General features: G+C 43.4%; 1 protein-coding gene across 7 annotated transcripts in view; it reads right to left on the bottom strand.

The window, feature by feature from the left end:
• Window positions 1-724: 724 nt before the first annotated feature.
• Window positions 725-14338, bottom strand: part of SETD4 (SET domain containing 4) — a 91631-nt gene continuing 78017 nt past the window's right edge. For 5 of the 7 annotated variants that reach the window (XR_008297547.1, XR_008297546.1, XR_008297545.1 and 2 more), the window contains exons 12-13: window positions 14012-14226; window positions 810-963 (exon numbers count right to left, since the gene is read on the bottom strand). Coding sequence is in view for 2 of the 7 variants with exons in the window: in XM_053220581.1 (XP_053076556.1) it covers window positions 14151-14226 (76 nt within the window). In the remaining 5 variants the exon portion in view is untranslated. Of the gene's footprint in view, window positions 964-11821; window positions 14227-14338 lie in introns of those variants that run through there. The other 2 variants (XM_053220582.1, XM_053220581.1) reach the window with 2 other exon arrangements.

The following is a 14338-nucleotide window of genomic DNA, read 5'->3' as shown; positions in this document are numbered from 1 at the left end:
TCATAATGCACAAATGTGACAAATCATCCAGTTGTACACCTTAAACATATGCAACGCTTAAGTCTCAATTAAACCTCAACAAAGCAGAGAAGGAACAATGAAATGCTGATTCACGCCACATCACGGATGAACCTCAGAAACATGATGCCAAGTTAAATAAACCAGACACAAAAGGACACACAGTGTATGACTGCACTGGTATGAAATAGCTCAAATAGGCAAATTATAGAGACAAAAGGTACATTAGAGACTACCAGGGGCAGGGGTGGGACGGGAGTCCCGGATACAGAGCTTCCGTTTGGGGTGATGAAGTTTTGGAAACAGGCCGTGGTGATGGTTGCACAGCACCATACTCAATGCCACTAAACTGTACACTTAAAAATGGTTACGAGGACACCTGGGTGGCCCAGTGGGCTCAGCATCCAATTCTCGGTCTCAGCTCAGGTCATGATCTCACGGTTGGTGGGTTTGAGCTCCACATTGGGTTCTGTGCTGACACCACAGAGCCTGCTTAGGATTATCTGTCTCCCTCTCTCTCTGCCCCTCAACCCCGCCTCTTAAATAAATAAATACACATTAAAAAAATGATTAACTGGGGCGCCTGGGTGGCTCAGTCGGTTAAGCGTCCGACTTCAGCTCAGGTCACGAACCACAATGTTTTTAAGTTTGTATTTAGGAAAAAACCAAACTTCAGTGCCAAAAATAGGGACTGGCAGTTCGCTGGCCCCTGATCTAGAGTCTCTATAACACTGAGAGGACTGGTGGTATATCTTTTTGCTCCAGAACTACCCCAGTGTAGGAGATACAAGGTGATACGTACTTGCCATGAACTCTGACGTCCTGTGTCCTTTCCTTACGAGGACGCACGTATACACGTCTGGAACAGGGAGGAAGGTGTCCTTCTATTAGGTTATGTGGCTTAAAAAAGCCTCCACACCCTGTCGCGGAGGCTGTACTGTGTCCCTGGAAGAGAAAACACAGAGGGACTGTCTGGGCAGAGTGCTCAGACCAGCTGTTCAGGACACCCGGGCACGGCTCACCCCAGCACTGTCACGCACTTGTGCTCACGACCTCAGTTGGATCTGCCGGTTCTAATATGCTGGCTCGATGACACCCTGCTTAGGAAAGCATGTCGCTTACAAACCAGACCAAGTGAGGGGGGCATCGCGCATTTGGCGGATGGCTGCCGCCATCCTTAGGCGTATTTTCAACCAGAAGCAGAAACAGCCTGGTAGAAGCAGACATGAAACGCGAGGCCTGAAGTCATAATTCAACGTAGAACAACCTGCGGGCCGGCGCAGGTTTATTAGACGGCTAATAAAAATAAATCATGGACGTGTTTTTAAAATGACTCCCCATGTGTTGTGGTTACTTCTCAGGCATACTGTAAATTACCTGTGAAGTGCTACTTCCTACAGGGATTTTTTTTCTCTCTCTCTCTCTCAAATACAAAGGGGTTATAAGGCTAAAGAATGCAGACATGCATCACGTCTGCAGAAATCATAAAAAAAGATCAAATGTAATATTTTCTTTCAACATGGATGACTGCTTTGAGATTTTCCATTCAAGCAGCCTTGAACACAGCCTCCAGCGTTTGCCAATTACTCCTGACAAATACCATTTGGGCCTGAGTGATGTTGTAAGTGAAATAAAACAGTGGGAGGGAAAGACCAGAACATGATAAAAGGCATTTTTTTTTTTTTTGGTCTGCTGAGAACTTACTGTAAGTTATACATTCACGAGGGAAGGCCTTGCTTCCTGCCAGTGATAGACCCCATGTGATTTTGAGTTCTAAGGTGACTTTTGTTTGACAGTAAGAGGAAGGGAAGACAAAACTCAGTTTTCATGTCCCTTAAAAGGGAGTCGGCTCTGTTTTCCTCCTACACAAAGGAAAAACTGTATATAAACAAAAGAAGGGACACCGGGCGCTGTTCCTCATCATTCCACACAAATATAAGCTCATGTGTGAGAATAATGCCATGAAATCAGCTGTCGGCACGTCCGCCTGGCACCATCTGCGAGCTGGAGCATGTCAGAACCCATCGCAGGTAACCAAAGCCACGAGACAGAAAGGCACAGCTGGGGTCCAGAGTGCGGTTGTCTGTCCCCCCGCCTCACACACCAGGAACCCCCGGATGGCCCACTTCCTCATTCTTTGAGATTCCAACCAGACTCAGCCCTACTCTTGATCACAGCGCTGCAGAGAATCGGGGAGCGGCCCACAGAAGTGACCGGAAAGAAGCTGCGTGGGGATGAAGCCCATGTGGCATCAAGCGGACCAGGGCCGTGTGCAGCGCAGCCTGCCCTCTTGGGCAAGGAAGGGACTTTGCCTCGTGACCCACTGAGCTGGGCTTTCTTCATCCTTCAGACAGAGAATACAGCACGGCAAGGATGGAATCAGTCCATGCATGGCACACATCTGGTCCCACGCTGGCCCCTAGAAGCTAGGCAGACCCCGGAAATAGGTAAACCAGGTAAACACACGGCCAGGCTAAAAGTCCCCGGACTCTCCCGGTCAAGGCCCACCGGTGTTACCCGTGTAAATGCCTCCGCAGTGGCTTGGTGATTTCATGACAACACTGCTGCATTAGTATCTACTGTTTCCCTGTGAATGTGGACCTCAGAAACGTGTGTCAGGGAGACTGGGGTTCCATGGCCAACTGCCCAGCAGCTCCCCAGCATGGGGGGCAGGTGAGAAACTGGCAGCCTCTGTCGGGCTACTCACCTGGCACTGCGGGGGCAACTGCGAACAACCATGCCCCAAAGTAAAAGGGGCAAAACCATGATCATTGCTGCGATAAGCTGGCCTTGTGAGTCCTTGTGAGTCCTGCCCGAAGAGTCCGCAGGCCCGCCCCACTCTCTGTAGATGAGCCAGCACCCAGGGCACCTCGCATCAAGGACCAGCATCCCCCATCTGTGCTAAACGGGTTGCTGATGGTCAGACTGGCCCAGGAGACTGGGAAGGCTCGACCAAACACAAACCCCAGGGCTAGCCGTACTCCTGAGTTACCACTTTCCTAACTTTTGCAGACACACGCATCCTGTTACAGTGCAGATTTCTTTCTTTTTCTTTCTTCCTTCCTTCCTTCCTTCCTTTCTTTCTTTCTCTTTCTTTCTCTTTCTTTCTCTTTCTTTCTTTCTTTCTTTCTTTCTTTCTTTCTTTCAATATAATTTGTTGTCAAGTTAACTAGCATGCAGCATATACATCGTGCTCTTGGCTTCAGGAATAGATTCCCATGACTCATCGCTCACATACAACACCCAGCGCTCATCCCAACAAGTGCCCTCCTCAATGCCCACCACCCATTTTTCTCTCCCCCTCCACCCCTCCCCCATCAACCCTCAGTTTGTTGAGACTCTGCATTTCTTTTTTTTATTTTTAAAAAAAATTTTTTTAACGTTTATTTATTTTTGAGACAGAGAGAGACAAAGCATGAACGGGGGAGGGTCAGAGAGAGGGAGACACAGAATCTGAAACAGGCTCCAGGCTCTGAGCTGTCAGCACAGAGCCTGAGGCGGGGCTTGAACTCACAGACCGCGAGATCATGACCTAAGCCAAAGTCGGCCGCCCAACCGACTGAGCCACCCAGGCGCCCCGAGACTCTGCATTTCTAACAAACCCCCAATACTGGTGGTCTGTGTATCAGCCTTTGAGGAGCAGGGTTCTAGGTGACCCCAATAAAAGATGCTGACAGCACTTAGCTTCCTGAGGGATGGTTTCTGGTAGCAGCGGCCTCCGTTATAGACCCCTGCCACTAGCAAAACATAAAAGAAAGAGGGTGGGCTCTAACAGTTGTCCACTGCCAGGACTCGGGCCTACTGGTACCAGAGACGCTGCCTTCTGAATAAAGAAACAGGAGATTTCATCTTTCACACAATCTCTGCTGACGTTCGTGTCCACATGAGCCATGATTCCCAACCTCGGCTGTGCTGCGGCTACCTGCTCTGAGTCTTGACCCACAACGGTCAGAAAGAGCTGGTTACCCCAACGTGAATACTCTGGAGCAAGATCTCTTTCCCAAACAGACAGCTGCCACCAGCAAGGCGACTCCAATCAGATAAAACGGTCATCTGCAGCTTTCTCGTGTCTCTCAATTAAGGGGGAAAAAAATCCAATATGGTAGTAAGGGGCCTTGTCCAGGCCTTGCCAGCACACTTTAGATGAAATGCCAAAGAGAAAACAAGCATCCAGTCAGGGCAACTCCAGAATGTGTATCAATAGCGAGAGGTGTAAAAGGAGAAGGGTAATCAAAAGGAAAGAGGTGTGATAGGACCTCCCTGATCTGCAAGGTGAGTTAGTCTTGATCTAAGGACAGATGAATGCAGAAAGTCAGGCGGACCAAAGAAGTCACTTCAGGTGAGGCTGCCTGCGTGGCCACTCTGGGATGCTGTGCTAGGTCACTCAGTTCACATCGCCAGCGGTCTGATCCGGAAGCTGTCAGCCGCCTGTGGACAGGGAAGCCCAAGGACATGCTGGTGTTTCCACTCTACCTTGAAGCTCTGTCTTCAGATCAAACACACGCCTCTAACAACAGATGGGCCAGCTCTCCCATCAGTCAGAAGAAACAGCTCCTCTCTAGCTCTCCACAAAATTAGCCCCATTTTCTAATTCCAGAAACATCTGGCAGAAGTGTAGTCACAGGAATACACCCTTTTCTTTGTGTGGGTGGTCAGTTTAAACTCCTTAAAAGCTCCCTGTCCTCTGTTTGCCTGTGTGTCAGTCAGGACCTGAGTCTACCTGCTATCGATGATGTTAGAAATGAAAACCTGCTATCTGCTGTGAGAAACTGTTTCTTTCTCAAAAGAAAGTGCTAAATATCAGCATTTATTTATGGCTTGTCTGAACGCTGGGACAGGGCAGTTTCTGTGTCTTATCAGACCCCTCCCCCATCCCAGCCCCTTCCTCTGAGCACAGCGCACCTGGCTAGGCCCCCTATCTGGCAGCTGTCACCTTGAACTAATGTTTATCTGCCTGTGTTTCTCACCCAAGGAGATCCAACACCCCACAGACAATAGGAACCTCTGCATTTCATCCCAGTAGCAACACACAGAGTTGTTTTTGCCTTGTCTGGATCCTACTAACATCTGAAAAAAAAAAAAAAAAAAAAAGATACTCTGTTGCCTCAATTCCACAGAGCCTCGGTGTCTGGGAGTCAGCATCCCCAGCCTGGCGGTCTTCTGGTGCCACCTAGTGTACGAAAATGGAAGTGTCTCAAGCTCAGAGCAAAGTCCCACAAAGATTCACAGATCCAGTGTGTATTTTTCAGGCATCAGTCCAAACACTTGGGACTCTTACAGGTGTGACTTGTTTTTAAAAAGTGTTTCAAGAAAATAACTAAAATGCTCTGAACACCTGTTGTGATCTGGCCACTCACACTTAAGCACACTCACTGAACCAAATGTGAAAGCATTTGAGCTTTGGATGAATCTGTTCTCAACATGGATTGGCACCATTTAAAAGGTTATTTCAGCAGCATAAATGTGTGTAGCCATATAGCAATGGACACTCTGTCTCCTGCCTCTCAAACTATTGTCATTGGAGGCATTAAAGTAATACCAGAGTATTCCAGCTAGGACAAGTTAAAGCAGCTTGTTCCTCTAGTGCAGAGGCTCAGAAAGGGAACTATGGCATATATTAGAGTCACCTGGGAGCTTTCAGTTCCCCGATATGTTGGCACATCTAAGACCAATTAAATCAGAGCCTCCAGGTGGGACCCAGGCTCAGCAGTTTTTAAAGCTCTGCCATGTGCAAGAGAGGTAATATCAGTCAGCAAGATGGAGGGCCAGGGGATCCCAATCTCATCTCGCCCACAGAAACAACAAAAACTGTAAATAAACAATTACAGACCAATGAAAATAACTCAAGGAAAGCTCGGGACTACAACAAAAAAGCAGCAAAACTCCTGCAGAGCTTAAAACCGAAAGGTGGTCACATAGAAAAGCACAGGAAGCATTTTGCCCACATCACCCCCTCCTCAGGTCAAGAGCAGCTTGGTGCACAGGGATCCACTCAGAGGAAGCTCCTCAAATGTTTGCAGCCTTTACTACCATGGCCTCCCACAGTCTACACCATTGCTGATCCCAGCTCATGGAGCTGTCCAGCCTCCCCACCACCAACCCCCTCCTCACAGCTGGGGCTGTCGGTGCAGTAAGATGTGGGGTCCTGCTACTGCCGTGTCCAGCTCTTTGGGATCGAGACTTTGCCCCACCACCTACAAGATGGGTGCTACTACTGCCCTGAGCCCTGCCCTCAACTCAGGTCGCAACGTTGTCCCATTACAGGGGCTGCTGTGAGCCCCACCCCCAGGTCCCAGGTCAAGGCTGGGAACCTTCATTGATTAGGCTGTGTGGCCACTGCTCTGACCCCCACCCTTCAGGTCCCAGGTGGCTGCTCTGAATCATTATTGCCAGGTCACACTACCTCTGCTCTGATCCCTGTCCCTGGGTTCCAGGTCAAAGCCCTGAACTGTCATTGGCAGGGGCACTGCTATGCCCTGAGTCCTCACATGCTCCCTGGATCCTAACATGTGGCTTTCAGAGGCCATCCATCACTAGGGATGCACTTCTGCTTTCCTGCAACCTTCCCTGAGGCCAAAGTTGGGGCTTTGACCCACCACCATCCACAGGCTGTACTGCTACTGGCCTCTGCCCCCTGCCCCCTGGGCCCAAGCTACCGCTGTACCTGCCATCCCAGGGCCTGTGCCACTGCTGCATCACCCACCTGGCCAGAATCATTGCAAGACCCAGAGACCCAGACCCTGGTTTCACAGAGTTCCACGTACACCCACCTTAGACATCAGCATCACTGCCACGGGCAAATGCATCTGTGCCTCAAGACCCAGGAACAGTGGTAGCTCCACATGGCTCTGATCCCAGGACTCTGAGTGCCAGCATGCCAGACTATATGCCAAGAGGGATCCCCCCTCTGCTAGAACTTTCTCCCATGGGCAAAAATAGGAGAACAGAAGATCCTAGCAATCTTCACCTCTGAATATCCCAAAAGCCTTAGTTACCAGTGTCATCCAGTCTTGGCCACAGAAGACCCCCCACAAGTCTGCGCCTACACTGACCTCAAGCTGATGAAGTTGCATGGAGACTACGCTGCTGTGCCTTCCAAGAACCAAAGATGCTGCATCCCACCCAGCTGGCACCCTTGCAGCCACCTTTTGGTGAAAGTTTTGCCCCACCAAAGCCAATTCAAATGGCTGGAAGAGGTGAATGCACTCCCAAATGTGCAAACATCAACACAAAGTCATCAGAAGCATGAAAAAGCAAACATGACACCATGAAACGAACATGATTTTCCAGTAACCAGTTCCAAAGAAATGCAGATCTGTGAGTTACCTGAAAAAGAATTTACAATAATCATTTTCAGGAAGCTCTATGAGCTTCAAGAGAATACAGACAATTTAATGAACTCAGGAAAACAACACATGAACAAAATGAGAAGTTCAACAGAGATATAAATCATTGAAAAAAAGAACCTAACAGAGACTCTGAGTTGAAAGATTACAGTGAATGAAATAAAAAATGCAATAGAAATCTTCAACATTAGGCTCAATCAGGCAGAAAAAAAGAATCTGGAAACTTGAGGACAGATCAAATTGAAATTACATAGTCAGAGGAGAAAAAAAAATTGGAATGAAAAAAAAGTGAGGAATTATGGAATACATCCAATGAAATAATATCTGCACTATGGGTGACCCAGAAGGAGAAGAGACAGAGAAAGGGACAGAAAATTTACCTAAAGAATGGCTGAACACCCCAAATCTGGGGAAAGTTTGGCCATCCAAGTACATCAAGCTCAAAGGTCCCCGAATAGATACAACCCAAAGAGATCTTCACCAAGACACAAAATCAAAGACAAAAAGAGAATTTTGAAAACAGCAAGAGACAAAAGATTAATCACATACACATACAAGGGAATCTCAATAAGTCTATCAGCAGATTTATCAGCAGAAGCCTTGCAGGCCAGGAGAGGAGATAATATATTCAAAGTGCTCAAGGAAAAAACCTGTCAACCAAAAATATTTTACCCAGCAAAGTTATCCTTGAGCAATGAAGGAGAAATAAAAACTTTCCCAAACAAACAAAAGTTGAGGGACTTTATCACCACCATACCTGCTAAACAAGAAATGCTAAAAGGAGTTTTGAGGCTGAAACAAAAAGACACTAATTAATAACATGAAAACAGATGAAAATATAAATTCACTAGTAAAGGAAAACATATCCTCAAATTCAAAATACTCTAATACTGCAAAGGTTGTGTGTAAATCACTTTGAACTCTAGCATACAGGTTAAGAAACAAAAATGATATGGGGCACCTGGGTGGCTCAGTCAGTTAAGCGTCCAACTTCAGCTCAGGTCATGATCTCACAGTATGTGAGTTTGAGCCCGTGTCGGGCTCTGTGCTGACAGCTCAGAGCCTGGAGCCTGCTTCAGTATCTGTGTCTCCCTCTCTCTCTGCCCCTCTCCTGCTCATGCTATGTCTCTCTCTGTCTCAAAAATAAATAAAAACATTGAAAAGAATTAAAAAAAAAAAAAAAGAAAAAAAATGATTTAAAAAAAAAAAAACTATAGAGGGGCACCTGGGTGGCTCACTTGGTTGAGCGCCCAACTTTGGCTCAGGTCATGATCTCACAGTTCATGGGTTCAAGCCCCATGTCAGGCTCTGTGCTGACAGCTCAGAGCCTGGAGCCTGCTTCAGATTCTGTGTCTCCTTCTCTCTCTGCCTCTCCCTTACTCACTCTCTCTCTCTCTCAAGAATAAATAAACATTAAAAAAATAAAAAAAACCTATAGAAGCAATATTTTGTTAATGGATAGATAATATAAAAAGAGGTAAATTGGTACACAAACAACATAAACTGTGAGTACAAGCAAGTAAATGTGTATAACATTTTTATGCAATTGAAGTTGTCAGTTCAAAATAGTTATAATTATAAGGTGTATTATGAAAGCTTCATGATTACCATAAAGCAAAAAAATCTATAATAGATACATGAATAAAAAAGAGAATGGAATCAAAGCATACCACTGTAAAAAAAAATCATCAGCTCACAAAGAAACACAGCAAGAGAGAAAGAATGGAACAAAGTAACCACAAAACAATAGAAAGCAATTAACAAAATGGTGATAGTCTTTACCTATCAGTAATCACTCTAAATGTAAATGGTTTAAATTCTATAATTAAAGGCAAAGAATGAATAGACAAAAAATGGATGAAAAAAACAAAACCCAACTAAATGCTGTTCACAAGAAACTCATTTGAGCTTTAAGGACACTTGCAGGCTTAAAGTAAATGGTGGAAAAAGATATTCTGTGCAAATGAAAATCAAAAGACAGTAGGGATAGCTATACTTATATCAGATAAAACAGACTTTAAGTCAAAAACTGTAACAGAGACAAAGAAAATCATTATATAATGCTAAAGGGGTCGATTCACCAAAAGGATATAATTACTGTAAACGTCTCTGTACTCAGTATTGGAAAACTTAAATATATTAAATAATTATTAATAGATCTGAAAGCAAAAATAGACAGCAATGTAGTAATAGCAGGGAACTTCAATACCTTACTTTTAACAGTGGGTAGATCATCCAAAGAAAAAAAATCAGTAAGAAAATAACAGACTGGAATGACACTTTAAACCAAATGTACCTAATAGACATATATAGAACATTCCATCCAACTGCAGCAGAAAACACATTCTTCTCAAGCACAAATAAAACATTGTCCAGAATAAATCATATTTTAGTCACAAAATAAGGATTAAGAAATTTAATAACACTGAAATCTTATGAAATATCTTTTCCAACTGCAATGGTTTGAAACTGGAAATCAGTAACAAGAAGAAACCTGGAAAGTTTACAAATATGTGAAATTTCAACAACACACTTCTTAACAACCAATGGGTGAAAGAAATCAAAAAATATCTAGAGGCAAACAAAAATGGAATCACAACACACCAAAACTTATGGGATGCATCCACCAAAACTTATGGGATGCATCCAACCCATAGACAACCTATCATTACACCTCAGGGAACCAGAAAAAGAAAAACAAATTAAGCCCAAAGTTAGCAGAAGGAAGGAAATAATAAAGATTAGAACAGAAATAGATGACATGAGAACTAGAGAAACAATAGAAAATATCAACAAAACTAAGGGTTGGCTTTTTGAAAAGATAAACAATTGACAAACATTTAGGTAGACTAAGAAAAAAAAGAGAGACCTCAATAAAATTGTAAGTGAAAGAAAGACGTTATAACTGATACAACAGAAATTCTAAAGATCATAAGAGACAACTGTGATCAATTATATGCCAACAAATTACATAATTTATAAGAAATTGATAAATTCCTAGAAACGCACAACTTACCAAGACTGAATCATGATGTCATAGAAAATTTGAACAGACCCATAACAAGCAAGGAGATTGAATTAGTAATCAAAAATCTCCCAACAAATAAAAGCCCAGGACCAGATGGCTTCACAGGTGAATTCTACCAAAATTTAATGAAAAATTAATACCAATCCTTTTCAAACTCTTCTAGAAAATTACAGAGGAAGGAACACTTCCAAACTCATTCTATGAAGCCAGCATGACTGTGATACTGAAGGATAAATTAATACTGAAGAAAATTAAAGGCCAATATCCCTGATGAATGAAAAAATCCTCAACAAAATACTAGCAAATCAAGTGCCAAGAACACATTAAAATGATCACAGGGATTAAAATGATCAAGAGGGATTCATCCATGGGATGCAAAGATGGTTGAACATAAGCAAATCAATAAATGTGATACACCACATGAATAGAATGAAGGATAACAATCATATGATCATTTTAAAAGATGCAGAAAAAGCATCTGACAAAATTCAACATCATTTCATAAAAAAAAAAAACCTCTCAACAAATTAAGTATAGAGGAAGTGTTCCTCAGCATAATAGAAGTCATACATGATGAGCCCACAGCTATATCGTATACAGTGATGAAAAGTTAAAAATCTTTTCCTCTAAGATTAGGAATAGACAGGGATGCTTACTCTCACCATTTCCATTTAACATAGTACTGGAAGTCCCAGCCATAGCATTTAGGCAAGAAAAAGAAATAAAGGCATGAAATCAGAAAGCAAGATGTAAAATTATCTGTTTGCAGATGACATGAGCTTATATATAGAAAACCCTAAAGACTCCACCAAAAATCTGTTAGGATGAATAAATAAGTTCAGTAAAGAAGCAGAATATAAAATCAATGTACAGAAATCCATTGTATTTCTATCCATTAACAACAAACTATCTGAAAGATGAATTTAAAAAGCAATCCCACTTATAACAGCATCAAAAACAATAAAATACATAGGAATAAATTTAACCAAGGAGATGAAGAACCTGTACACTTAGAACTCTAAGACACTGATGAAAGATATTAAAGAAGATACAAATAAATGAAAAGATATCCCATGTTCATGGATTAGAAGACTTAATACTGCGAAGATGTTCATACTACCCAAATTATCTACAGATTCAATGCAATACTTATCAAAATCCTAATGGTATCATTCACAGAAACAGAAAAAAGTATACAAAAATTTGTAGGGAACTACAAAAGGCCCTAAATAGCCAAGGAGATCCTGAAAAAAAAAGAAGGAAGAAGAAGAAGAAGAAGAAGAAGGAGGAGGAGGAGGAGGAGGAGGAGGAGGAGGAGGAGGAGGAGGAGAAGAAGAAGAAGAAGGAGAAGGAAGAGGAGGAGGAGAAGGAGGAGAAGCAGGAGAAGCAGGAGGAGGAGGAGAAGGAGGAGGAGAAGGAGGAGGAGGAGAAGGAGGAGGAGGAGGAGAAGGAGGAGGAGGAGGAGAACAACAACAACAACAGCAACAACAACAACAAAGTTGGAGGTATCACACTTTCTGATTTCAAGCTATATTACAAACTATAGTGTGGTACTGGCATAAAAAACCATCATATAAACCAGTGGAAGAGAATAGAGAGCGCAGACAAAAACCCACACATACATGGTCCACTAAATTTTGACAAGGGCACCAAGAACACACAATGGGGAAATGATATCCTCTTCAATAAATGGTGCTGGGAAAACCTGATATCCACATGCAAAAGAGTATAACTGGACCCCTATCTTACACCACTCACAAAAATTAACTCAAAATAGATCAAAGATTTAAATGTAAGACCTGAAACCATAAAACTCCTAGAGGAAAACATAGCAGAAAAGATCCTTGACATAGGTCTTGGCAACAATTTCTTGGATAAAACATCAAAAGTACAGGCACAAAAACTAAAATAAACAAGTGAAACAGCATCAAACTAAAGAGTTTCTGCATAGCAAGGAAACAATCAATGAATTGAAAAGGCAACCTACAGGATGGGTGAAAATATCTGCAAACCATATATGTGATAAGGGGTTTATATCCAAAACATACAAAGAATTCATACAATAGCAAAAAAGCAGATAATACAATTTAAAAATGGGCACAGGACCTGAACAGACATTCCCCCCCCCCCCCACACACACAAAAAAGACATACAAAAGGTATTTGAAAGGTGCTTAACATCACTAATCATCAGAAAAATGCAAATCAAAACCACAATGAGATATCATCTAATAGGATGGCTATTATCAAAAAGACAAAAGATATCAATGATGGTGAAGATGTGGAGAAGAAGGACACTTATATGCTGTTAGTGGTAACGTATATTGGTATGGCCATTATGGAAAACAGTATGATTCCTTAAAAAATTTTAAATTGAACTACCATACCATCCAGCAATCCCAGCCCTGCGTCTATATATCCAAAGGAATTGAAATCAGTATCTCAAAGAGATATCTGCACACCCACCTTCAGTACAGCATTATTCAAAATAACTAAGATGAGGAAACAAGGTAAAGTGTCCTTCAACTGATGAATGGGTAAAGAAAATGGAATATTATTCAGCCACAGAAAGGAAGGAAATCTTGCCGTTTGCAACTACATGGATCAACCTGGAAGGCATTTTGCTAAGTGAAATAAGCCAGACTGAGAAAGACAAATGCTGTATGATATCACTTACATGTGGACTATGGGGGGGGGGGGGGCAGTTTCACAGAAACAGAGAATAGAACAGTGGTTGCAAGGGCCAGGGGAAAATGGGAGCGGCATACATCCAAAAGTACAATTTTTCAGATTAGGAACAGTAAGTGCAGAGGAACTAACATACAGCATGTTGGCTAGTTAACGCTATGGTATTGTTTACTTGAAAGTCACTGAGAGCAGATCTTAAGCATTCCCACCACAGAAAGAAAACAAAGTTAACTGTTGACTGTGAGCTGATGGATGGGTTCATTATCTTGCTCTTGGTGATTGTCCTGCAATGTGTACATATATCAAATCATCACGTGTACACTTTAAGTCTGTACAAATGTATTTGTTAATTATTCCTCAATAGAGTTTTTAAAAACGCTGCACATGTGGTTCCCAGGGACTTCAAACGGCTGCTGCGACCCTTATACTGTCTGAGGCCTGGGAGGACCCGAGAAGCAAAGATCTATGCTGCCTGTGACAAACACACCCTTAGACTTGACCCTCCCCCCACTCCCCGGGTCAGTGACATCCTGAATTCCCTTTTATCTTGAGCACTTTGAAGTCTCCCTTTGTGACAAGGGCAAAGTTAGAACGGGAATTATTTACTGTCCTAATAATTGCTACATAGACCCTGCACAGTCTTGGTTTTTGCCTTATCTTCTGGCACTAGCAGAAGGCTTCTAAACGCCCATCACCACAGCTGCATAACCAGACAGGGACCCTTGAGATCAAAAGGAGGGCCCCACCCCCAGGACAGAGTTTCTCTGAAATGGGAGAAGGCTGCCTTGCAGGATCACTCACCCCTTCTCGCCCCTCCGCCTTTCGTGGGATGTGGGTGTCACAGTGACAGGGAGGGGGCTGTAAAACTGAAAACCACAGGGAGAGGGCTTGGCCCACAGGGACCTCTGGGGAGGCCCTCTTTCTCCTCGCACCTGGGTGCTGCCTGGCTCCTTGTCGTCAGTCTGCCCAGTGAGGTCGATGAAGTTGCCTACTAGAACATGCAAACAAGGGGCGCCTGGGTGGCTCAGTCAGTTAAGCATCCGATTCTTGGTTTGGGCTCAGGTCATGATCTCACAGTTCGTGGGTTTGAGCCCCTGCTTCGGATCCTCTGTCTCCTCTCTCTACTCCTCCCCAGCTTGCACTCTCTCTAAAAAATAAACAAACATTAAAAAAATTTTTTTTTAAAGAACATGCAAACAAACCAAGACAAAACAAACCACTTTACGTTTAAGGGGGTCTCTCCCCACCCTGCAGTGGAG

This window comes from Acinonyx jubatus, chromosome C2 (genome assembly GCF_027475565.1).
Source record: "Acinonyx jubatus isolate Ajub_Pintada_27869175 chromosome C2, VMU_Ajub_asm_v1.0, whole genome shotgun sequence".
NCBI classification, from domain to species: domain Eukaryota; kingdom Metazoa; phylum Chordata; class Mammalia; order Carnivora; family Felidae; genus Acinonyx; species Acinonyx jubatus.
Note: the sequence above shows the minus strand (reverse complement) of the source record. Positions and strands in the feature narration are given on the sequence as shown.